At 38.6% G+C, this 27,336-nt stretch overlaps 1 protein-coding gene across 2 annotated transcripts in view; it reads right to left on the bottom strand.

Annotated features, from left to right (window-relative positions):
* Positions 1-306: 306 nt before the first annotated feature.
* The window catches only part of SMU1 (SMU1 DNA replication regulator and spliceosomal factor), a 32,488-nt gene continuing 5,458 nt past the window's right edge, over positions 307-27,336 (bottom strand). Inside the window, exons 3-12 of one of the 2 annotated variants that reach the window (XM_012454600.2) lie at positions 26,737-26,889; positions 23,282-23,392; positions 15,068-15,196; positions 13,536-13,655; positions 10,674-10,790; positions 9,912-10,039; positions 9,209-9,335; positions 6,195-6,362; positions 1,450-1,602; positions 307-746 (exon numbers count right to left, since the gene is read on the bottom strand). In XM_012454600.2, coding sequence (XP_012310023.1) covers positions 648-746; positions 1,450-1,602; positions 6,195-6,362; positions 9,209-9,335; positions 9,912-10,039; positions 10,674-10,790; positions 13,536-13,655; positions 15,068-15,196; positions 23,282-23,392; positions 26,737-26,889 — 1,305 coding nt within the window. In that variant the 3' untranslated portion in view covers positions 307-647. The remainder of the gene's footprint in view (positions 747-1,449; positions 1,603-6,194; positions 6,363-9,208; positions 9,336-9,911; positions 10,040-10,673; positions 10,791-13,535; positions 13,656-15,067; positions 15,197-23,281; positions 23,393-26,736; positions 26,890-27,336) is intronic. The other variant, XM_021672849.2, reaches the window with a different exon arrangement.

The following is a 27,336-nucleotide window of genomic DNA, read 5'->3' as shown; positions in this document are numbered from 1 at the left end:
GTAAATATGTTAACTAGATGAGCACTGATTTACATTTTAGAACAAAGTCTCCAGAAAGGTATAAAGTTTATTAACATCTTAAAAAAAAAAAAAAAAAAAAAAAAAGATGGGCTGGGCACAGTGGCTCCTGCCTGTAAACCCAGCAATTTGGGAGGCCAAGGCGGGCAAATCACTTGAGGTCAGGAGTTCAAGACCAGCCTGGTCAACATGGTGAAACCCCATCTCTACTAAAACACAAAAATATAAGCCAGGCGATGAGCAAAACTCCATCCAAAAAAAATAAAAGAACAGAACGCAACTACTAAATATGGTTTAGTACCTTATTTACAAGTTTTACTATGGTAGGCACATTTTAATCAGCATTTCAAATAATCAAAGGAGTAGAATTTTTTTCCAGAAATATCAGTATTTCACTCTTCAGGTAGAAGATTAATGAAAACATTAAGTGACTGCACCAGTTCTAATACCTTAAAAATACATAAAAAAGGGAACGGTACCTGCTAGTTTAACATGAATTTTCACAAAATTACTCTTGTGACTAATTCAATCTATTTGCTTAGAAAAGCTGGCCTTTAAAAACAAAACAAAACAAAAAAAGAGCACATTTAAGTACGTGCTTTCAAGCTGATTTAAAAAGAAAAGCTGAATTATGGTTTCCAGAGCTTTAGGAGTCCATCTTCGCTGTAGGTAGCAATCAGGTTCTGATGAGGGTGATGTGCAATACCAATCACATCCTTCTCATGCACCTGGAACACGTAAAGCACAGGGTTAGGGTGTACGGATCTGCAACAAATCACTCTGACGAGGCTTCTAGAGCTGGATGGGAGGGAAGAAGAGATCATGGAAGGCCACATATTCCAAATGGCATAGGAGAAAGATGGAAGAGGGTTTTCCAACTCACATCACACTGTGACACAATAAGAAATAAACTTTTAGACTGGGCACGGTGGCTCACGTCTGTACTTTGGGAGGCCGAGGTGGGTGAATCACTTGAGGTCAGGGGTTCAAGACTAGCCTGGCCAACATGGTGAAACCCCATCTCCACTAAAGATACAAAAAATTAGCCAGGAGTGCTGGCACATGCCTGTAATCCCAGTTACTTGGGAGGCTGAGGCAGGAGAATCACTTGAACCCAGGAGGCGGAGGTTGTAGTGAGCCAAGATGACACCACTGCACTCCAGCCTGGGTGAGAGTAAGAATCCATCTCAAAAAAATAAATAAATAAAAACTTTTATAGTGTTAAGTCACTGAAATCTGGGGATCATCACAGCACCTGGCATTAATTTTATTTCTTGAATTTAACATGGGAGCTAAATGTTTTAAAAGATAACTTTTTTTTTATACGGAGGGTCACATTGATAACAGTCTGGAAAAGGTACATACTTTAGAGTTCAGAAAGACACACATCTTACCATATTTCTTTAGATGAACTTAGTAAATAATACTCACTGTCAAAGTTCTCTCCAGTTTGCCAGTGACTGTACTGAAACAGTAGAGCACAAAGTCCTCCCCTACACAGTAGATCCATTCGCCACGGGGAGAGAGGGCACAGCAAACAAAGTCCCCACCTTCTCTTTTACCAGAACTGAAGCTTCTGACAATCTAGATCACACCACACCCCAAGACAAAAACATCAGGATTAGTAGCAGCTCAAGCACATGAAGCATTTTAAACTGACATTTTTACATTGTTATTTTGCACTTTGGTTTACTATCATTTGTAATTAAATCTCCAATCCTGTTCATCACGTGCTAACTCCCTTGCCTGGAAAATATTCAATAGATAAGCAATCTAAACTAAGTGGCAGACAAAAATCTAGAATTCATACATCCCAAGTCACCAATCATGACCTAAAGAGATATAATACCCTTAAGCAAATTTCACTGCCATACATACAACAATTTCTTTTCTTTTCTTTTCTTTTTTTTTTTTTGAGATGGAGTCTCACTCTGTCGCCTAGGCTGGAGTGCAATGGCACGGTCTCACCTCACTGCAACCTCCACCTCCCGGGTTCAAGTGATTCTCCTACCTCAGCCTCCCGAGTAGGTGGGATCACAGGCGCCCACTACCATGCCTGGCTAATTTTTCTATTTTTAGTAGAGACAGGGTTTCACCATGTTGGTCAGACTGGTCTCAAACTCCTGTCCTCATGATCCACCCACCTGAACATCCCAAAGTGCTAGGATTACAGGCTTGAAGCCACCGCTCCCAGCTCATACAACAATTTCTAAATCAATACACCAGTAGTTCTCAAAGCTTTCTGGAAGTCTGCTCCCCAGTTTCCTCTAACAGAATGAGAAGCTTTCCCCATGCAAGATGACACTCTGTCTCTAAGACTTTTCTTGCTATATTGACACATTAAAATCATCGTAAATCAAGTTGGAGAGAAACCAATCTGAAAAGGTTAAACGTTTACATACCATATGCTTCCATTTCTATACCACTTTCAAAATGACAAAATTATAATACTGGAAAACGGATCAGTGGTTGCCAAGCGTTAAGTCTTGGAATTAATTAACTTGAAATTTAAAACATACCATTTACATTAGCACACCCCCAAATGAAAATACTTAGGTATAAATCTAACAAACTACATACAAGATTTAAATGAGGAAAATTACAAAACTCTGATGAAGGATATCAAAGAACTAAACAGAGAGATAGTCTATGTTCATGAACAGGAAGACTCAATATGGTAAAGATGTCAGTTCTTCCCAACTTACTCTATGGATTTCACACAATCCCAATCAAAATCTCAACAAATTATTTTGTGGATATTGACAACCGAATTCTCAAGTGTAGCAAACTCAATATTGAAAGAGAAGGACAAAGTTGGAGGGCTCACAATACCCAACTTCAAAATTTACTACAAAGCTACAGTAATCAAGACAGTGTGGTACTGGCAAAACAACAAAGAAACAGATCCATGGAACAGAATAGAAAGCCCAGAAATACACTCAACTGATTTTTGACAAAGAAGTAAAAGCAATATAATAAAGACAGTCTTTTCAACAAGGGATGCCATAACTGGACACTTATATGCAAGATAATGAATCTAGATACAATAAAGACCTTACATTCTTCACAAAAATTAACTCAAAATGGATCACAGAGCTAAATGTAAAACTCAAAACTGTATATAAAACTCTTAGAGGGTAACAAAAAAGAAAATCTAGATTATCTTGAGTTTGATAATGACTTTTTAGATACAACTCCAAAGACATGATCCATGAAAGAACTGATAAGCTAGATTTCATTAAAATTAAAATTTTCTGCTCTGTAAAAGCCACTGTCAAGAAACTGAGGCTGGGCCAGGCATGGTGGCTCCCACCGGTAATCCCAGCACTTTGGGAGGCCGAGGCAGGTAGATCACAAGGTCAGGAGTTCGAGACCAGTCTGACTAACATGGTGAAACCCCGTCTCTACTAAAAATACAAAAATTAGCCGGGCATGGTGGCACGTACCTGTAATCCTAGCTACTCAGGAGGCTGAGGCAGGATAATCGCTTGAACTTGGGAGGCAGAGGTTGCAGTGAGCCAAGATCTCGCCATTGCACTCTAGCCTGGACAACAGAATGAGACTCCGTTTCCAAAAAAAAAAAAAAAAGGAAATGAGGCCAGATGCAGTGGCTCATGCCTGTAATCCCACCACTTTGGGAGGCTAAAGCAAGAGGATCCCCTGAGACCAGGAGTTTGAGACCAGCCTCAGCAATACAGCAAGACCCCATTTCTACAAAAAATTTAAAAAATTTAAAAATAGAAAAAAATAGTCGGGCATGGTGGCACATGCCTGTAGTCCCAGCCACTTAGAAGGCTGAGGCAGGAGGATTTATTGATCCCAGGAGCTCAAGGATACAGTGAGCTATGATCATGCCACTGCACTCCAGCCTAGGAAATGGAGCAAGACCCTGCCTCAAAAAAAAAAAAAAAAAAAAAGAGAGAGAGAAGACAAGCCATAGACTGGGAGAAAATAAAGAACTATTATCCAAAATATACAAAGAACTCTTAAAACTCAACAGTAAGAAAACAACCCAATTGAAAAATGGGTCAAATACCATAAACAGACACCTCACCAGAAGTACAGAGATGGCAAATGAGCACATGAAAAGATGTTCCACATTTCATTAGGGAAATACAAATTAAATGAGATACCACTATACTTATTAGAATGGCTGAAATCCAGAACACTGACCACACCCAATGCTAGTGAGGATGTGGAGTAACAGGAACTCTCATTCACCAAGGGTGGGAATCCAAAATGATACAGCCACTTTGCAACAGTTTGATAAGTTTCTTACAACTAAACAAACTTTACCATACAATCCAACAATCATACTACTCAGCATTTATTGAAAGGAATAGAAAACATATTCATACAAAAATCTGCACATGGATGTTTATAGCAGCTTTACTCATAATTGCCAAAACTTGGAAGCAACCAAGATGTCCTTCAGTAGATCAGTGGATAAATAAATGTTATTTAGCACTTAAAAAAAAAAGCTATCAAACCATGAAAAAACAAGGAGAAAAATGCATATTATTAAGAAGCCAAAATGAAAAAGTTACATACTTTATGTTTCCAACTACATAACTTCCTAGAAAAGGCAAAACTATGGAGACAGTAAAAAGATAAGTGGGAGGGAGGGAAGAATAGCAAGGGCACAGAGAATTTCTGGGAAATGAAACTACTCTGTACAATTCTCTAATGGTAGACACCTGCCATTATACATTTGTCCAAACCTACAGAACATACAACACCAAGAGTGAACCCTAATGTAAACTATGGCCTTTGTGTGTTAATGATGTAGCAAATGCAGGTTCATCAGTTGTAACAAACATACCACTCTGGCACAAGATATTAATAGTGGGGAGGGCTGTGCCCATGGAAGGGACAAAGGAAATATGGGAACCCTCCATATTTTCTGCTCAATTTTGCTGTGAATCTAAAAGCACTCTAGTCTATTTTTTAAAAAACAACAAATTATAACAATAGAAACTGATCAGTAGTTGCCAGGGGCTAAGGGTATGGGGAGGATGTGACTATAAAGATGTAGCATGAGAGTTTCTTTGGGAATGATAAAACAGTTCTGTATCTTGACTATAATGATGGTTATATGACTCTATACATGCAATGAAACTTTACAAAATGATTATACCCCTACCTTAAAAAAAAAAATGCATGTAAGAACTGATAGAAGAACCATGTAAAAACTGGTGAAATCTAAATATGATCTGTAATAGAGTTAATAACTGTACCAATGTCAATTTCCTAGTTCTGATCATTGTACTATGGCTATATAAGACGTTATCACTAGAAGAATTTGAGAGAGGGACACATAGGAACTCTTCCATACTATTTTACAACTTCTATGTGAATCTAAAATTATTTTTTCAAATAAAGTCTTTTAAAAAGTCAAGCACAGAACTATGAAGTAGTGTGCTTAGCAGATGTACTGGGCAGCTGTAGCTATTATGCAGTGGCCATATGCAGCAGCCCAAAAGATACTGCAGATGAGCCATCTCAGCTATGGGTTCTGAACTACTGCTCCATCAGTTATAGAACACAAAGAATGGAAAGAGATACTACACACCAGCCCCTGGTTCTTCACTATGCTCAGTAAGATCCCTAAGTGTCCAGGCCAATAATCCAGTAGCACTAGCATACATACCCAGGGCTTGAGTCCTCAAACTTGATGCTTCTCTAGACACCCCCAGTGCTACCTCACAGTCCACAAAAGTGAGATTCCTTAGGAACCTTGCAGGTGTTCTGATTAAAAATACAATGAGGACAGTGCTTCCCTTCTCCTATTACTGTTCCACTTTAGACTGTGGTAGCTAGGAGATGTCCTGAGTTTTTTGGTAGTCTGCTACACTGCATCCCCTTAAGTCAGACTAAGATTGTTATCTTAAAATCTTCAGTGAGCTTCTGAAGGAGGCTTAAAGATGGACAGGAGCTTCATTTATCCAAAGGATGAAAAAGCATAATATACAAACACCCAGGGGAAAGGAGATCACTTTTGAAATAGCAGAAATGTTTTACAGAGCTATAAATAAATCTGAAAAATGAATATGGCTTATAAGGTTTACAGAGAAGTGAACCCAAATTTGGTTATTGGGAGGGCGAGCCTGGACCAGGATGTCCTGATTTGGGAATGTCCCACAGGTCCTGTGCAAATGTACTTTCTGAGCACTCACCTGCCCCTGCATGTTCATGATGACCACCGTGTTTGATCTGTTGCACACCACAAAGTGCTCAGGGTTTTTAGGAAGTAGGATCACACTGTTGACGGTAATGTCTGTCCCTGCAGTGCTGCCCAGGGATTTAAAGGTATTTGAACATTCTGTGGTCTTCATATTCCAGATCTACCACAAAAAAAATTTTAAGTTATTTTAAGGTATTAAAATTTCTAAAGTTTCCAGTCCAATCAACTGCAAGAAAATTTCTAAAGTTTTAGGGTTTAAAACATGAATAGGTTACTAAGAAAGAGTAGAAATGACTCAGAGGAAAACAGTTTCTTACTTGATTTTAGGTCCAATCAAATATCCAAGCACTGCCATATATAGTGGTCCCTCGGTATCTGTGGGAATTGGTTCCAGGATCCCCTTTAGATACCAAAATCCAAGGATACTCAAGTCCCATATATAAAATGATGTAGTATTTGCATATAACCTATGTACATCCTCCTGCATGCTTTAAATCATCTCTAGATTACTTATAATACCTAATACAATGCCTACACACCCCTTCCTTTGCATGGATTCAGTGTAGTACTTGGCATGGGGCAGATTCAAGTTTTGCTTTTTAGAACTTTGTGTAATTTTCTTTTCCCCAAATATTTTCAATTTGTGGTTGGTTGAATCCATGTTCCAGATACATAGGACCAACTGTATAGAGTAAGCATTCATCATGTATTTGTTGATTAACTGGCAAAAACAAGTTACAAACTAAATTTTAAAAACTTTTAAAAATCTATGATCTTTGCTCATATATATTACCTTAGCCAATAGAGCTCTCTCTTTAAACTTAGTTGCGTGTCAACACTGCTACTGTAAGAAACAACCAGAAAGCTACCCTTGTCTGGACATCAAAACCAAACAGGGGGCCAGGCACAGTGGCTCACGCTTATAATTTCAGCACTTTAGGAAGCCAAGGCAGGTGGATCACTTAAGACCAGGAGTTCAAGACCAGCCTGCGCAATATAGTGAGACCTTGTTGCTATTTAAAATACTTAAAATACAAATAGAACAAAACAAAAACAGGGCTTTTTTTCTTTTTAAGAGATGAGGGTTTCACTATATTGCCCTATTGCCCCCACTGGCGTTAAATTCCTGGGTTCAAACGATCCTCTCACTTCAGCCTCCTGAGTAGCTGGGACTACAGGCAGATGCCACTGAGCCTGGTTCAAATAGAGGCTTTTTAGCTTGAGACTCTATCCTGAGATTTTGATTTGGTAGGTCTAGGGTGAGGCACAGGCATTTTTTAAAAAGCTACAAATGATTCCAATGCACCATTTATACTGACAATGACTGAATGGAAGTCACAACATTAGCACATACACACATAAGGATCTATGAAGTGGAAGCTACTCTTGGCCACTTGTATTACTTTCCCAGTCTATCTTTTCACCTTGCCCTTCTGAGCTCTTATGAACTGAAGGGGTTAAATCAGGTAGCACAGAAATCTTGAGATGTGCTTAGAGAAGGGATGAACCAAACATGAAATAGCATTGTCCAGATACCATTCCATTCATCAGGTACAAAATCTCTAATGCATGGACTCTGCTGTGTTTCCTCTGTGCCTTCCACAGAGCTTAGCACAAAGCAGATGTCTAATAAAGACCCATAAATAAGAGAAAATAGTTGCCGTAGTGTCAACACTGTTATTGCCTACCCTAATCTCCTCTGAAGCCCCATTGCTTAGAAGAAGAAAATGAACATTTCAGGAATTAAGAATGCTAAGGCTTCCAGTGTTTTCCATTCAAAAGGTCAGTGACATCTTTTGCCTCACTCACTGCAGAACTAAGAGGGAAAGACCACAAATAAAGAAGCCTAGACAAGCCATCTCCAAATGGCATTTACAAGTTGTGAGGCCCATAGGCATAGCATGAGAGCAAATCCCACAACTAAAGTACTAAGAGCTCTGTGTGGTTTCCCATCCATCCCGAGGAAGCATTACAGCTCCTGCCTTCAGGTTTCCACTTCAATTTTCAACCATGAACAAGCAATGTCAGAGATTGGTCTGACATGCATCTATGCATACATACATATATACATACATTTATTGATTGACTGACTGAGACAGGTTCTTGCTCTGTTGCCCAGGCTAACATACAGTGGTGCAATAATTGCTCAATGCAGCCTCGAACTCCTGGGTTCAAGTGATCCTTTCACCACAGCCTCCTAAGTAGCTAGGACTACACGTGTACGCCACCACACCTGGCTGTCTGAATTTTAGATACTTAAATATGTATCTAAAATGTCTAGATATTTGTGTTAAAATGTTTTGTTAAAATGTCTAGATCCTCTGCCACAAAGTACTCACTCATATAAGGCAACTTAAAAAGATTAGGTCCAGAACATAAGTAAGAGTGTCTCAAAGATCTCTAATAATTTTCTATTTGGGTTTCTCCTATCTTTTCTAGGAATGAGACCTTCTCTTCAAATAACTAAATCTTTAAAGGTACTAAAGATCCATTAGTTTCAGCAAATAACTTATTAAATAAGTATCCAGGAGAAGGCTTAGTTTTACTCACTTCTCCTATTCCTCTATAAATGCTACTAGGAAGGCCCTAAATTTGGAGGCCAGGAGTGCAGTGAGGCTGTGCAACAAAAAAGAGATCTATTTATTAGGCCACTGAGCCTTTCGTCAATTTCACTGTTAGCAGGTGGACCATACCTATGACAAAACAGATTTAACCACCATGTGTATCTGTGAATGGGGGATGGCTTAAGTTTAGGACTCCTCACCCTTCCTCTTTTCCTACTCATGATAAAGTTTGTTTGGATTGAAAAGGTTTGAGATTGGGGTCCCAAAGCCAATGGGAAGTACCCACAGAACACTGTTGTCTCAGACTCACCTCAGTTATTGCTAAAATAGCCATTAAAGAAATTTATTCTACCACAATCATCCCCATTATCACTACTGAAAACTCCTCAAAGGAAAAAGATGAAGTGGACATCCCAAAATAAACCAATAGCAAATACTTAACCTTAACAGTGCCATCAGAGGATGCACTAATAATATAATGTCCATCTTGTGTAAATGTTGCTTCATTAACAAAGGAGGAATGGCCACGAAATTCCTTCAGGGTTTTCCCAGATTTCAAACCATGAATTCTACCACAAATGAAAGCAAATGAAAAGAACAATAAATATTTAGTATCTTATGGTTGTGACCAATGATTGAATGCATTTTCGATAAATTACAGAAGTTCAAGTTATAATATTAAGTGAAGACGGCTATATGATTGTGTATACGGTATAATTTTCATTATATTAAACAATGAAACAAAAGCTTTGCAAAGAAAGAGACTGGAAGAAAATATGCCAATAATACCACAAGCTTCTGTTCAGGGATGGACCTCTAAAAAACAGATTAACAAGAGGTTGAGATCAATGGCTCTCAGCTGGGTCCCAGGATAACAGACTCTAAGGTGATTACGATGCAGATGGGTCCGTAAGATCATGCTCTGAGAACCATGAATCACTGCTACCCCCTCTTTCTAATCTCTCTTCTGGATAAATGGACAAAACAACAGCACTGTGTCAATTCTACTCTGGGGACATAAGGTCTCACATACCTTCACTCTCCATATCATACCATCATGGTAAAAGCATAAGGAATCACTAGTACCTCCCTCCATGCCCTCATTGTATCAAACAAGTGGGAGCAGTTTTGGGATTTTTACTTACCTAATTGTCTGGTCAAAAGAAGCACTAAGGATCTGACTGCTATCCTTAGAAAAGCTTAGACAGGTGACACCCTTACTGTGTGCCCTCTCAAATCTCCTTAAACATTGTCCACTCTGAATCTTCCATACCTTTTGGAAAAAAAAAAAAGAATTAAAAAAAAACTTGTGAAGTGTCCTACTACAGCCCACAGAGCCAAGCAAGATGCAATGCTCACTAATGTACTGAAACAGCATTAAAAATGCATGCTAATAGCTGAATATGATGTGTCTGGTTCACGTAGTACAATGGTAACTGAATCCTTTGAAACTTAAAACTCTTTCCTTGTAAATTATTAAAACAAAAATAGAGACTCTAAGTTCACTTAGCAGAAACCATTTCCATATCTTCTGTAGCCCAGGATGTACTTCTAGCATTAAATATGAACCACAGCAAACTGGCTATTAGACCATCTCCTAAAAAAAAAAGTCCAAGTGATTCTAATTTTTAGACAGCCAGCAAGGGTGGTACAATAGAAAGGGAATAAGCAGATGTGAACTAAAGTCCCAGATCTATCACTTACCAAGCATGTGACCTTAAACATGTTACTGGACCACCCAGGCAGAGTTATTATTAGGATTACACAAGAAAAAGTAAAGTGATTATAATAAAGCTAATGCTCAATAAACAGTAGTCATTATTACCTGAATATTATATGTAGGACACTACCCCATAGCAGAACATTCAAAATGTCTACATATGAGAGGTTGTGGCACTAATCCATACCTTGATTTTTCCATCTTGGGCCCCAGTTGCTAACATTTCTGTATCTCTGCTGAAACACATGCAGAGGACAGCATCATCCATCATCATAAAGTTATCCTGGGCCTGGTACTTAAGATCCTAAAGAAACAATGGTTAGCAGTTATCAAAATAATGCAAAAGCCAAGGCCCCAGGTCTCTAGAAACTCACAAAAAGCAGGGCAATAGATTATACCTACTCTAAACCCCCAAAGTAAACAGAAGTGCCATACATACATGTTCCTAGTAAATAACTAGTTCCTAGTGATATTGCTGGAGATAAATAATTTTATACAATTCAAATTAGTATTATAAAAAATACCAACACACTACTCTAGACCTTTTTCTTACTGATTTTTTCTAGGCAAAATTTCTCTAGTTTCATATTTTACATCTTTAATAAATCTGAATTTACTTATTTTTGTATGATGTGAGAAACTAATATTTTTTTCCAAATCATCACCTACCTTTCCTGAAACAGTTTACTGACTAATCTATTTATTTGTGATGCTTCTTTTATCATCCATTATTGTTCAAATAGAGTGTCTTTCTTATTTTTTTCTAATTATAAAGTAAGACTACTTCCTGGTTTAAAAAATAAAAGCAAACTATACAGAAATATATACAGTAGAAAATGAAAATCACTCATAAATCCACTACCCACAGAGTGGAACTTGATACTCTACGATAAAAATTACATTTTATTTATTTTATTTATTTATTTATTTTGAGACACAGTCTTGCTCTGTTGCCCAGGCTGCAGTGCAATAACATGATCTTGGCTCACTGCAACCTCTGCCTCCTGGGTTCAAGAAATTCTCCTGCATCAGTCTCCCAAGTAGCTGGGATTACAGGTGCGCACCACCACACCCAGCTAATTTTTTTTATTTTTAGTAGAGACAGGGTTTCACCACGTTAGCCAGTCTGGCTTTGAACTCCTGACGTCAAGTGATCTACCCACTTCAGCCTCCTAAAGTGCTGGGATTACAGGCATGAGCCATGCGCCCAGCCAAAAATAACATTTTAAATCAGTGGATACAAGTTAGTAAATAGCCATTTGGGGAAAAAGCTAAGTTGGATCTATACCAACTTTATTCCCCTAAACAAATTCTAACAGGGTCAAAAGTTAAACATAAAATATTAAAATACTAAAAGAAACTGTAGAAGAAAAGATGAATAAATTCGATGATATAGAAATATTTAAGTCTGTAAAACAAAATAAGCAAAATCAAAAGATAAAAGTCAAACTTTAAAAATATTTGTAATGTATATTATAAAACTTCATTTCCTTAAAATATAAAGAGCTCCTACAAATCAATAAAGAACAATTCAACAGAAAAATGGGCAAACGATATTAACAGACTTCATAATAAGAAATATTAGTGGCTTCATCAAAATAAAAAAAAATATTGATGGCTTTTCACATATAAAAAGATGTTTTAACTTCATTCATAAGAGAAATGTAACTAGTACTACAATTAGATTAGACTGGAAATGATCTTAAATAAAATGGCTGGTTAAATACATCATGGTTCAATCCATCCAATGTAATATAATACAGCAATAATCTTCAAAATATGCTATAAAGAGAAAAGCAAGAATGTAACAGGGTATATAGTATGCTATCATCTGTATTAAAAAATTTTGAGTAAGATATGTAAGTAACACACACACAGGATATTCCAGGAAAGTTCCATAAGAAACTAGTAATCCTGGCTGGCCCAAGGAAGGCAACTGACTAGCTGAGGTACAAGTGTAGGAGCAAAATGCTACTTGAGTAACTTTTTGTTTTTTGAATGTTGTATCACTTGTACATATAACCCGCTCAAAGAAAAAAAATTTTTTTGCGTGCCTGTAATCCCAGCTACTCCAGAGGCTGAGGCAGAATTGTTTGAACCCGGGAGGCAGAGGTTGCAGTGAGCCGAGATCCTGCTACTGCACTCCAGCCTGGACAACAAGAGTGAAACTGCCTAAAAAAATTTTTTTTGCTTTCTCTTGAGGAGTCGTCTTGCTCTGTAGCCCAGGCTGGACTGCAGTGGCAGGATCTCAGCTCACTGCAACCTCTGCCTCCCGGGTTCAAACAATTCTCCTGCCTCAGCCTCCTGAGTAGCTGGGATTACAGATGCCTGCCACCACACCTAGCTATTTTTTTTTTTTTGGTATTTTTAGTAGAGACGGGGTTTCACCATGTTGGCCAGGCTGGTCTTGAACTCCTGACCTCAGGTGATCTACCTGCCTCAGCCTCCTAAAGTGCTGGGATTACAGGTGTGAGCCACCATGCCTGGCCTGAAAAAAATTTTTTTACTTATAAAAACAATAGATAATAAAACAATTATAGATGATAAAGGTCCTCCCTTGGTTAATAATAAAATTAGAATTTAATTAAAAATAATTTAAAATTAGCTTTTTTTTTTTTGGAGACAGCCTCATTGCCCAGGCTGGAGTGCAGTAGCACAATCATGGCTGACTGCAACCTAAAACTCCTGAGGCTTCAGGGATCCTCCCACTTCAGCCTCCCAGGCAGCTAAAACTATAGGTGCACACAAGCATGCATGGTTAATTAAAAAAAATTTTTTTTTTATAGAGACATGGTCTCACTATGCTGTCCAGGCTGGGTTGAACTACTAGGTTTTCAACTAAGTGATCCTCCTGCCTCAGCTTCCTGAGTAGTTAGGACTATGGGTGTGCACCACTGTGCCTGGCCTTAAATGAGTTTTTTAAAATAATACATGTTCATTACATATAGATCCTTTTTCAACCAATCTGACTTAGAGTGAGGGCATAGATAAGTAATTCAAAGTCAGTAATTTTCACACTAGGAAGGTTAATATATTTAAAATACTTTACCTTTCTGATTTTTCCAGTAGTAAAGTTCCATACTTCAATGAATCCATCAACAGACCCAGTGACCAAATACTGACCATCTGGAGAAAATCGAGCACACTCCACATGTGATTTCTGACCAAACTGTTTCAAATGAAATAATGAAACAGATGCATTTTTATCTAGTATACTTAAAACAATTCCTATTTTAACCTTTTGAGAATCCCTGCTCTAGCATAAAGTCATAGCTGGCCCATATTATAGAGTATTAGAGGAATATTTCTGTACATGGACACAGGGACCAGGTGGATGTGTTTTCTCTGACTAGTTTTACATCTGGGCACTAAGTTGAAGCTAGTTTTTTTGATGTGAGATTGATATTTCCAAAGAAAAGCACATGAGACTTAGAATAAATAATCCTGTTAGCTCAGAGTATAATGTTTTGCTAGAAACAGACACTGTTAGCATGACTTTCATACTCAATATGTCCTAATATGTTCTTGTTGTGTATCTCAGGGGGGGAAAACTCATTTTTTCAAAGTAAATATATGCTTCCCTATACTATTTTGTAAATAAACTTTCTATCAGTGTTTCACAACCTTCATATAATCAAGTGATAATGTATAATTGATCAAACTTAGAACTAATTAAAGCTAATATACTGTCTGGTATATGCATCCTGAGCATTTGCTAGTGATGATAATCCCAGTAACAGATGAAAACTATAGAAAATTAGTTGGAAAAAGAACAGAGAAAAGCTCTAATGTGGATTTCACTTTAAATGCCAACAAAGGAAAGTGTTTATAACAGAAAATTTTAGCACAGCAGCATAATAATGATGGATTTCTATTTGTCTCAAGGTTTCAGGCAGAGTAAATGAAGGTGCTGCTCAAAAATATCTTTATCTGAAAGTTAGAATATATAATCCAGAAAAGGCAAATTCAAAATGTTAAGCCAAAGTCAAAGATTTGAGGAATATGAAATAGTTTAAAATCCAGGAATTTAGAGCACAAATCCAGAGAAACTATAATATAGAGATGCTAAAGTAGCAAATATACTTGTAGTTCTGAGAATTACCTAGAAAACTTTTTCCTAGGAAACTCAGATTTAAAAAATACATAAGATAATAAAATCATTTTCTTCAAACATCACATAAGTCCACTTTGTAATCCCTGACTGGCACTCCGCCTGACACATAGCAGGCAAAGCAAAAATGGTGAACGGGAGAAGTACACAGAAAGTTCACAGTTAGTCCCCGACTTAACCAAAGAACTAATCATTCTTCCAAATGCAGGTTTCTTGGGAGGAAATGCAAGGGCAGATGATGGGCTAGATGTCAAACTAGATGTTCATCCATTAGATTACACATCTGAGTTGGACCACTGCCAGGCCACAGCGGTATCCCAGTGGACACCTGCAGCAACCTTGAATACTCTCAGAGCTAGAGAAGGAGTTCTCCCCATCTAGTATCCAAGCTCCTGGCATAGGACCTAGCTGAGCCCATGACAAGTCCTCAACAAATGATTACTGACTGGTTGACTGTCTTAGGTTCCTACCTTAATATGCCTGCTCAGTTGTGTAGGAAACTTTTCTTCTTCCACATCTTTGACAGCTGCTTTGCCTCTAAACAAATCTATGGTCATACCAGGAGGAAGCAATCCCTGATGCTGCTGCCACTTCAGTGCCTATGAGGAAAAAATAAAGTATAGCAATCTGTTCAGATGCTTTTAAGATCTGGTCATGAGTGCTCAGAAACTAAGCCTGAAAAGATGAGGTTCAGGAAAAGCTGTGAGCCATCAGGACCCCAATAATTTTTGGCCATCCAAACACAACATAATCTGTGCTCCTCTGTGTGTCCAAGAACTCAGGGTGGACGGGGACTCTGAGAGCCAACAAGTCTATCAGTCACCTATTTTCTTACAGGTGTGGCTCTTTTGTTATAAACAAAATTTGGAAAACAGTAATCTCCCATAGTTCTAACACTCAAACACACCGACTATTAACATTTTATATGCTACCTTCCAATCTTTTCCCCCCTACATATGTGTTTCATTAACCTAGCTGTAATTATATTATATGTAAAATTTTATTTTCTCCTCTTTTCACATATCAATAGATCATACTAGTCACAGCTATCATTTTAATGGCTGGTAAAATATATCCCATCAGATGTCTCACAGTTAACTTAATCAATATATTAGTGGACATTTACACTGCTTCCAATTTTTCAATCACCTAAATAATGCTTCAATAAACATCTCTGGATATAAGGCTTTTTCTATTTTGGGGATATTCCCCAGTTAGGGTATACTCCTGGAAGAGAAATTACTAAATCCAAAAAAGAACATGAATGGTTAAGGTTCTTGATATATTTGATATATACTGCCAAACTCCTTTCCAAAAGGGCTGCTTTCCAAAAAATGTTGCAGTTGCAACAATGTTCACAACTAACTTTGGAGACAGATGGTTCTAGGCTAAATTATTCATCAGCTATGTCATTTTGACTCCCAGTTTTGCCAACTGAAAAAGTCAGGAAAAAAAGGCTAATTCCTAGAGGATAAAACAAAATAATATATGTAAAGCCTATATAATAGGCACATGTTCACATAATAACCCACAATCAATGTTTATTCCCTTTTCCTTCTGTTATAACAATAAAACTCAGTAATTTTTGGATATCATTTAAAACAGGTCCCCAACCCCTGAACTGTGGACCGGTACCGGTCCATGGCCTGTTAGGAACCCAGCTGTACAGCAGGAGGTAAGCAGCCAGGGAGCCAGAGTATTATGGTCTGGGCTCCACCTCCTGTCAGATCTGTGCAGCATCAGATTCTTATAGGAGCATGAACCTTATTGTGAACTGCGCATGCAAGTGACCTAGGATGCATACTTATTATGAGAATCTAATGCCTGATGATCTGAGGTGGAACAGTTTCATCCTGAAACCCACGACCCTGACACCCCCATCACCATGTGTGGAAAAACTGTCTTCCACAAAACCAGTTTCTGATGCCAAAAAGGTTGGGGACCACTGATTTAAAAATAAGTAGAAATATAATACCCTACTTTAGTCAGTTCTCTAATAAGTTTAAACTTTTCTCTGTATTAACTAGATATATTACCTCTTTTGTTAACTGTTTACTCATGTTATTTGCTCACTTATCTATCATACTCTTACCATTCTTACCAATTAGTGAGCTTTTAATGTGTTAAAGGTATTTGTTGTCTATGTTTGCTGCAAATAATTCTTTTACCAACTTTTTTTTTTTTTTTTAAAAAAAGAAGCGTTCTCACTCTAGTCCAGTGGCATGATGATGACTCACCGCAGCCTCGAACTCCTGGGCTCAGCTACTTCAAGTAGCTGGGACTATGTCTATTCTTGATTATAGCTTTATAGGTATCTTTTCATCTTAAGTTCCATTCTCAAGTGATAAAATCTATTGATATTTTCCTTGGTGTTTAATCTCTAAGTTTGGAAAGACTATAGGTTTGATAGATTATATTATCTCCCAGTGTTTTTCTTTTTTTTTTTTTTTTTTTTTTTTTTTGAGACGGAGTTTCGCTCTTGTTACCCAGGCTGGAGTGCAATGGCGCGATCTCGGCTCACCACAACCTCCGCCTCCTGGGTTCAGGCAATTCTCCTGCCTCAGCCTCCTGAGTAGCTGGGATTACAGGCACGCACCACCATGCCCAGCTAATTTTTTTGTATTAGTAGAGACGGGGTTTCACCATGTTGACCAGGATGGTCTCGATCTCTTGACCTCGTGATCCACCCGCCTCGGCCTCCCAAAGTGCTGGGATTACAGGCTTGAGCCACCGCGCCCGGCCTGTTTTTCTATTTTCTTAAAATATCTAACTTTTTTTGAGATGGAGGCTCGCTCTGTTACCCAGGCTGGCATGCAATGGCACAGTCTCAGCTCACTGCAACCTCTGCCTCCGAGTTTCAAATGATTCTCCTGCCTCGGCCTACTGAGTAGCTGGGATTACAGGCATCTGCCACCATGCCAGGCTAATTTTTATAGTTTTTAGTAGAGACGGGGTTTCACCATGTTGGACAGGCTGGTCTCGAACTCCTGACCTTGTGATCCGCCTGCCTTGGCCTCCCAAAGTGCTGGGATTACAGGCGTGAGCCACCTTGCCTGGCCCAAAATATCTAACTTTCTATCTTAAATTATGCTGCATAAAATGAGAGCAGGCCCTGATCTGACCTCTCCCCACCAATTCTAAACTCAGTGTCCCAATACCATATATTAAATATATTTTTCTGTTATTTCTAGGTTTTATGGTATTCTTCATAGTCATCTATTGAATTATTATAAATAACAGGATTGGGTTTTTGCACTGTTGTTGCACTGGTTGCAACAGATATTCTTGTACCCACTACCAAAATGATGCAAATTATGGGTCTTTATTAAATGCAATATTTCTAAGCCTAGCATGCTTTCAACATTCTTCCTTTCCAAAGTTTCTTTGCTAAATACATTTTTTCTTTTTTCTTTTTTTTTTTGTAATTGAGACAGAGCCTCACTCTGTTACTCAGACTGGAGTGCAGTGGTGTGATCTCAGCTCACTACAACCTCCACCTCCTGGATTCAAGCAATTCTCCTGCCCCAACCTCCTGAGTAGCTGAGATTACAGATGCACACCATGACAGCCAGCTAATTTTTGTATTTTTAGTAGAGACAAGGTTTTGCCATGTTGGCCAGGCTGGTCTCAAACTCCTGACCTCAAATGATCCACCTGCCTTGGCCTCCCAAAGTGCTGGGATTACAGGCGTGAACCACCACACCCAGCCTGATATTTTCAAGTTTATTATTCCAAATGAATGCTAAATTCCTTTATAAAGTAGTTCTAATCCTATTGTAATCTTTATTATAATTGTTTCAAACCTGAGAACTGACATCAAATTTAAGTATTATCCAAGAAAATCAGTTTCACCAGTAATCAAGTCTTCTCTTGTAAATTTTGAATGATTTTTTTTTGCCTTTTTAAATATGGAAATCATTTATTTCCCATATAGTGCTAGGTTTTATATCGCATATTTATGCTATAAACAGAACACTTTTCCACTGAATTTTTTAACTGGCTGTTGCTGATAAACAGGAGTGCAATCAACTTAGATATTTTGTATCTAGCAACTTTCCAAACTTTTAAATTAATTCTAAGATTACTATAGTTGAAATATTTATGTTTCTAAATATATTAATTTATTTCTTTCCAAAATCTTACTTGTCATGTTTTCCTGCAATGACCAGAGGGAACTGTGTCTCCTTGGACCTCTCTCCAATCAATTTGTACTCTCTACTGGCCTCTAACAGTTTCTAATCATTTCCATATTAAAAAAAAACACGCACAAAAAAAACACCTTGTCTTGTTCTGTGTTCTTTTTCAGCTGCTGTTGTCCTCCTCACCACCTTCATCTCCTTGCCTTAACTACCAAGGTTCAAAAGCCATCTACATTCACTACCTTCACTTCTCAGTTAAATTCATTCCTTAACTCACTGCAATATCGCTCTGTCCCCACCTTCCCACTGGCAGTGCATCTCAAATATCCCAACAGCCAAACTAGACTCCTTTCTGACACTCATCATGTTCTCTGTTGCTCTTGACCTTAATGTCCACTCTTCTTCTTCAAATTCTCTCTTGGCTTCTCTAAATCCACTCTTGAGTTTCCTTTTTATCTCTCTGGAGGTTCTTTTCTCTGTTTGCTCTGTTTACTTTAAGTGTTTCTTATGATTTCCTTCTCAAATTTTTACTTTACTTTTTTTTTTTTTTTTTTTTGGAGACAGAGTTTTGTTCTTGTCAGGCTGGAGTGTAATGACACAATCTCAGCTCACTGCAACCTCCACCTCCCAGGTTCAAGCAATTCTCCTGCCTCAGCCTCCTGAGTAGTTGGGATTATAAGAGCAGGCCACTGACTCCGCTATTTTTTTTTTTTTTTTTTTTTTTTTTGTATTTTTAGTAGAGACAGGGTTTTATCACGCTGGCCAGATTGGTCTCAAACCCCTGACTTCAGGTGATCCACCTGCCTCGGCAACCCAAAGTGCTGGGATTACAGGCGTGAATCACCACACCCAGCCAAATTTTTACTTTTCTTAGTCTACATGCTTTCCCTGGGTAATTACATTTACAGCTTCAAATACTACTACAATTCGCAAATCTATAATTTTAGCCAAAACCTCTAGGTTAAGGTCCAGATTCACAGATCCAAGTGCCTATACTGCAAGTTTCCACTTGTATGTCCCACAGGAACTTCAAAATTAGCACGTCTAAAAACAGATCATTTGCCCTATTCCTAGTTTCCAGCCCCAGCCCCCAACAAATCTGTCCTTCTTATATTTTCTACCAAGTCACTCAAGCCAGAAACTAAAGGGAAACCTAGAACCAAAACCTCACTTGCTCTTCACATCTAACCCAACTAAATGTGGAACACATGAGTTTATTTTCACTCTCTCTAGAAAATCCACTAAAGTGATGGTGATTAAGGAATAAAAAAGGTACATGCCCCAAAAGACAAAGAGAATGAGAGAAAAGAACAGCAAGAAAAAATGTTAGTTAAATTTCATCAGGTGAAAAGTGAATGGACTAATGGAACCAAGAACAGAAAAAACTGAAACCTAATTGTAAGAGGCAAAAAAGTGGAAGCCACAAGAAGCAAGCCAAACTACCTTGCAAAACTCCAGAAAGGCTTAGGAACTGGAGGAATCATATGCCGTTCAAGGATAAGGCACGACGAGGGCTGAAAACAGGGGCAATATTAAAGTCTGTAAGAGGAGCATTTAGCTACCACAATTTCTCCCAACCCTGTGCAACTACCTCACCTTAGCCTCAAGAGAAATCAGGTGATGTATACTCTGGAAAGGTTGAAGTCCTGTGCTGTGGAAATCTCAGTAGAGCTGAGAACAGGGTGAGGTGAGAAGCCATAATGAAAACTGGAGGGTTCAGTTTACACTGGTATGCTGAAGAGAGAGATTTCTCTATCTTCCATTCCAACCTGCATCCTCTCAGCTCTAGCTCCCAAGAGATGGTTTAGGCAGGAACTACTCTCCAGGCAGGAACTACTCTCTGGAAAAACTGACCACTCCAAGAGAATATTTCTGCAGAGAATGACAAATGAAGATCCCGACCCTATCATCCCAGGATGAATTCTATCAGTTCTCAAACTCCTTCCAACCACCCAACCTGACATATATTTCCCAGTTATTTAGTGTTTCACTCTAATGTCTAGTATTTTTAAATATAAAAAATAGCCAGTGATCTCTAAATATCTGAGGAAAACTCCCACATATAGTCAGCAAAACAAACAGGGAAGGGGAGAACTCAGAGAAAAAGGAAAAAACAGGAACAATATGGGGACAATGCAGGGAGGAAAATAAAACTTTAAGAATTTAAAGAGAAAGAAAGATACAAGTACAAACACAAGTAACATGTCAAAAATGTATTCATATGCATCCTTTCTCAGGAAGTTACTCGGCTTAGTACTCCCATAAAATGAAGGTCTAGGCTGGGCTCAGTGGCTCATACCTGTAATCCCAGCACTTAGGGAGGCAGAGGCAGGATAGCCTGAGAAAAGGAGTTCAAGACCAGCCTGGGAAACACAGCAAGACCCTGTTCTCTATTTTTAAAAAAATGAGGTCTAACTATGAAAGAAAGAAAAATGAGGAATCTATAAATAAGACCTACAAAACACATGAGAGGCCAAAAATTCCTGTTATGAAGATGAGAGAAGTCCTAATTGTACATACAGCAGTATAAGAGAACTAGTCCTGATGAGAACAAAAAGAGCAGGGCCTCAGGAAAGATATCAGCAAGGGGAAAAAAAAGGACTTTTGACAATTCTACTAGAAAGATTCAGGCTGGACTAGTAGAAGTGCATAGAAAACTAGGCAAAAGAAAAAATAAAGCAATAAAAAAAATAAAAATTTATGTAAGACATCACATGTAATTATTTTTTAGATGTGAACAATATCTATGTAAAAATAATTACATAAACATTGAATAAGACTGAACCAAAAGTTATAATGTAACTCTACTGAAAATCTGAAAGAAGAATAAGTTTGTGTTGTGGAGAGTAGGTATGAGATAGTCATTTTTCACTGAAGAAAGTGAGTTGCTAAAGACTAAAAAAAAAAAAGTCAGTTGATAACAGTAGAAACATGGTATTCAGCTATGGAGGTAATAGGTCAGGAAAGTTAAGAATCAGAGGTGGAGAAGGGAACCTGGGACTATTTTTCACTGTAACCTGAAGTACTACTTAAACTATGCCCATCATCTATCTGTTTGATTAAAAAATTAAAAAGCAGGCCGAGCACGGTGGCTCACGCCTGTAATCCCAGCACTTTAGGAGGCCAAGGCGGGTGGATCACGAGGTCAAGAGACGAGACCATCCTGGCCAACATGGTGAAACCCATCTCTACTAAAAATACAAAAATTAGCTGGGCGTGGTAGCACACACCTGAGGTCCCAGCTACTCGGGAGGCTGAGGCAGAAGAATCACTTGCACCCAGAGGTAGAGGTTGCAGCGAGTTGAGATTGTGCCACTGCACTCCAGCCGGGTGACAGAGCAAGACTCCATCTCAAAAAAAAAAAAAAAAAAAAAAAAACTAAAAAGCAGCTTACTTTTGAATCTCAGAATCACTGCAGGCCTGCAACAAATAGCTTTTTGGTCGTTTTCTAAATGCAGATTTAGTGCAAAAAGGCTATTAACGTCCCTATTAATTACTTATGCCCTTTGTTGTTTATAAAATACCTGTTACTCTAGGTAGCTTTATAATAATAACAATGCTAGCAACACTATTAGTAATTTTTTTTTTTTTTTAAGATGGGGTTTCACCATGTTGGTCAGGCTGATCACGAACTCCTGACCTCAGGTGATCTGCCCGCCTTGGCCTCCAAAGTGCTTGGATTACAGGCGTGAGCCATCACACCCGGCCACTATTAGTAATTTTTAAAAAATCATTACCAGCAGCTACCATTTACTATTTACAAGGTACCAAGAAATACATAAAGTGCTTATGGACATTATTTCTCTTAATCCTTACTCATCAATACCACGATGAGTAAATGGGACCAGAAAAGCAATCTGCCAAGACTATATAGCTGGTAAATGAGAGAGCCTGGATTCTAACTAGGGTGGGCATTTGTTTCAACCTTTCCAGGACAGTTAATATTTGTACTTGATGTCCTGGCATAGTGATCAACGTACTCTCAATGATATCCCAGACAGAATGATAAATTCTATGGTAACCCTAATTCTAACTGACCCCAGAGCTTATGCTCTTAACCACTAATCTATGTTGCCTCTCCCAGGAAAGAGGAAGAGTGGAACAGCAGCTATCGGTATAAGCAACTCTGTAGGTAGTCCCCAATTCTTAGGGTATACAATTTCTTCAGCTAAGACATGGTTTATGTATGGGAAATTAGGAAATTGTACCAGGAGTTCACTGTTTAAGTTTATTTTTCTTTTTGGAGGCAGGGTCTCACTCTATTGCCCAAGCTGGAGTACAATGGCATGATCATAGCTCACTGTCAATCTCAACCTTCTGGGCTCTAGTGATCCTCCCACCTCAGCCTCCCAAGTAACTGAGACCACAGGCACACACCATCATATCCCACTAACTTTTTTACTTTTTGTAGAGACAGGGTCTCACAGTGTTGCCCAGACTGGTCTCAAACTTCTAGGCTCAAGTGATCCTCCTGACTCAGCCTCTCAAAGTGTAAGGATGACAGGTGTGAGCCACCACACTTGGCCTCTAGAGGAATGTAATTACCTGTCCCAGCAATGCCATGAGACGAGATGGAGGCACCACACTGACTTCACCAGCTAAGGCCTGGGCAATTGCTGCTCTTCTCTTTTCTTTGCTACTTCCATCTGGGTATGCCTGAAAAATGAGAAGATGTAGCATCATTTTCAAGAAGCAATAAGATACGAATGTGCTTATTTAAAACAAGCAGAAGCACACACAGAGGAAAACGTGAAAAGAAATTACCCATTTAAAGAGGGGATTAGTTAAAACAATTTAGTTTTTGAAAATGACTTCCCAATTCTGCCCATTTGCATTTCAAAAGCATGAGTTGGGAAAAAACTGAGGTCAGCCAAGCCACATTAATAGTATTTTTTCAGTGAGCTCCTGGCCAAAGGACACACTGCTATTTTTCTGAAAAGAGTCCAGGTAAACCATATTAAAGCCAGAGTTGTTTTTCCAGTTTTCAAAAAATTTGCAAAACCAAGAATTCTTTTATATTCTTTAGTAATTTCTTAAATGACTCCCAGCACAGAAGTACTTCACCACCTCTAACTTAAATCCTATCCTGTAATCTAAACTTTTCTTTATCCTCATAGTTTTTGTAGATTTACTTTAACATTCTACTATCCAGTGCCTACTAAGTTCTTCTTCCTCCTGAGAAAATATTTGCAAACTACCCATCTGACAAGGGATTAATAACCACAATATGACTGGGCGCGGCGGCTCATGTCTGTAACCCCAGCACTTTGGGAGGCCAAGGCGGGTGGATCACCTGAGGTCAGGTGTTTGTGACCAGCCTGGCCAACATGGTGAAACCCCATCTCTACTAAAAACACAAAAATTGCCAGGCATGGTGGTGGGTGCCTATAATCTCAGCACTTTGGGAGGTTGAGGCAGGTGGATCATTTGAGACCAGTAGTTCAAGACCAACTTGGCCAACATGGTGAAACCTCATCTCTACTGAAAATACAAAAATTAGCTGAGTATGGTGGCACACACCCGTAATCCCTGCTACTCGGTGGCTGAGGCATGAGAATCACTTAAACCCAGGAGGCGGAAGTTGCAGTAAGCCAAGATCACACCACTGCACTCCAGCCTGGGTAACAGAGTGAGAGACTGTCTCAAAACAAACAAACAAACAACAACAACAAAAACAATATATAAGGAGCTCAAACAACTCTACAGGGAAAAAATCTGATAACCCAATTTTAAAAATGGGCAAAGGATCTGAATAGACATTTCTCAAAAAAAGACATACACGAGGCAAACAGGTTTATTTAAAGGTGTGCAGCACAACTGATCATTAGAGAAATCCAAATCAAACTATAATGAGATATGATCTCACTCTGGTTAAAATGGCTTTTATACAAAAAGACAGGAAATAACAAATAACAAATGCTGGTAAGTAAATGGAGAAAAAAGAAGTCTTGTACACTATTGGTGGGAAGGTAAATAAGTATAACCACTATGGAGAACAGTTTGGAGGTTGCTCAAAAAACTAAAAATGGAGGTACCATATGATCCAGCAATCCCACTGCTAGGTATTCACCCAAAAGGAAATCAGTGTATCAAAGAGACATCTGCACTCCCATGTTTATTACAGCAGTGTTCACAATAACCAAGATTGGGAAGCAACGTAAGTGACCATTAACAGTAAATGGATAAAGAAAATGTGGTACATACACACAATGGAGTACCATTTAGCCATAAAAAGGAATGGGATCCAGTCATTTGCAACAACACGGATGGAAGTGGAGTCATTATGGTAAGTGAAATAAGCCAGGCACAGAAAGACAAACTTTGCATTTATTTGCGGGAGCTAAAAACTAAAATATGGAGATAGAAGAGTAGAAGGATGGTTACCAGAGGCTGGGAAGGGTGGAGGTGGGGGGGTAAGAAGGAAGGTGGTGATAGTTAATGGATACAAAAGATATAAAGAATGAATGAATAAGAAATAGTATTTAGGCTGGTCCGAGTGCAGTGGTGTTTACAACTAATTGATCACAACCAGTTACAGATTTCTTTGTTCCTTCTCCACTCCCACTGCTTCACTTGACTAGTCTTTAAAAAAATTAATTAAAAAAAAAATTTTTTTTTAAATAGTATTTGACAGCACAACAGGGTGACTATAGTCAATAATAATTTAATTGGCCAGTGGCTCACACCTGTAATCCCACTTTGGGAGGCCAAGGCGGGTAGATCACAAGGTTAAGAGATCAAGACCATCCTGGCCAACGGGATGAAACCCTGCCTCTACTAAAAATACAAAAATCAGCTGGGTATGGTGGCATGGGCTAGGCAGGAGAAATCACTTGAACCCAGGAAGCAGAGGTTGCAGTGAGCCAAGATTGTGCCACTGCAATCCAGCCTGGCGACAGAGCAAGACTCTATCTCAAAAAATAATAATAATAATTGCGAAAATGCTGACCAAAAAAAAGAAAAAATAATAATAATTTAATTATACATTTTAAAATAATTCAAAGAACTGAATTGTTTATGCCAGGCACAGTGGCTCACACCTGTAATCCCAGCACTTCGGGAGGCCGAGGCGGGCGGATCACGAGGTCAGGAGTTTGAGACCAGCCTGACCAACACAGTGAAACTCCGTCTCTACTGAAAATAAAAATGAGCCGGAGTGATGGCGTGTGCCTGTAATCCCAGCTACTCAGGAGGCTGAAGCAAGAGAATGGCCGGGAGGCAGAGGTTGCAGTGAGCCAAGATCGTGCCACTGCACTCCAGCCTGGGCAACAGAGTCAGACTCCATCTCAAAAAAAAAAAAAAAAAAGAACTGAATTGTTTGTAACACAAAGGATAAATGCTTGAGGTGATGGATACCCCACTTACCCTCACTATGCATTGCATGCCTATATCAAAATATCTCATGTACCCCATAAATATATATACTTACTATGTACCCATAAAAAAATTTTTTTAAAATTCTTTTTCCTCCTATTTTGACAAACCTCTAGTGAAAGGCTAGGGGGGTGGGCAGGAAAAATGAAATTATATAGATAATAAAGTTTTGGAAGAATAAAAGACCATCCATCATCATGCTCTACTCGTAAGCATAATCAGCTAAGAAACAAAAGCACAAGCTTCCAGGGACTAAAAAGGCTGGAAGGAAACTGCAATTGTTAGGGGCAGGAGACAGGAATGATCAGTGAGCATAGCAGCAGTCAGGCAGCATTTCAGGGAGAGCTAATGTGGAAATGACATCAGAATAAAATTTTCTTTTTTCACTAATCAACACACAATCCTCTAAAATGAGGTATGTAGAAGACTCAAATAATCAGAAAACTGAACAAAATTATTGTCTTTAACATATGCAAATTTCAGCCAACATATATAAACAGAGAAGCATCATTCTCAAAACTTAAATCAAAATCACAAAATGTATCCAATAAAATGGAAAAAAAAAAAATCATGTTATTGCATTTCCAAAGTTAACAAAAAGTTTCTTTTCATTACCACAGTCATACCTCACGAGGATCAAAATAAGACCTGGCCAAGAGGTTCTCCAGATGAATATATCGCTCTGGTTGTGTTTGTTTTAACATTATCATGGGATCAGTCTGTCTCAAAAGTGACCTGGCAGCACCCAATTCACGGAGCTCTATCAATTCCAGAACAACCTGGACAATTAAAAAAAAATTAGATGTTTCAATACATTCTCTTATTAACATTTTTCAGTAAAATATCTAACACAGATATAGCCTGTCAAAGTGATTTCCAATACCAGGAAGTGCCCCTTTCCCTTTTCACTAGCAATTTCAGGTGGACAACTGAAGTAATCATAAATAATAACTTCGGCCAGCCACAGTGGCTCATGCCTGTAATCCTAGCACTTTGGGAGGCCAAGATGGGCGGACCAATTGAGGTCAGGAGTTTGAAACCAGCCTGGCCAATGGGGTGAAACACACTCTTTACTAAAAATACAAAAAAATTAGCTGGGCCTGGTGGCATGTCTGTAATTCCAGCTACTTAGGAGGCTGAGGCAGGAGAATTGCTTGAACCCAGGAGGCGGAGGTTGCAGTGAGCCAAGATCACACCACTGCACTCAAGCCTGGGCAACAGAGAGA

Source organism: Aotus nancymaae, unplaced genomic scaffold (assembly GCF_030222135.1).
Source record: "Aotus nancymaae isolate 86718 unplaced genomic scaffold, 86718_ANA_hifiasm-v0.15.2.pri h1tg000003l, whole genome shotgun sequence".
NCBI lineage: Eukaryota > Metazoa > Chordata > Mammalia > Primates > Aotidae > Aotus > Aotus nancymaae.
Note: the sequence above shows the minus strand (reverse complement) of the source record. Positions and strands in the feature narration are given on the sequence as shown.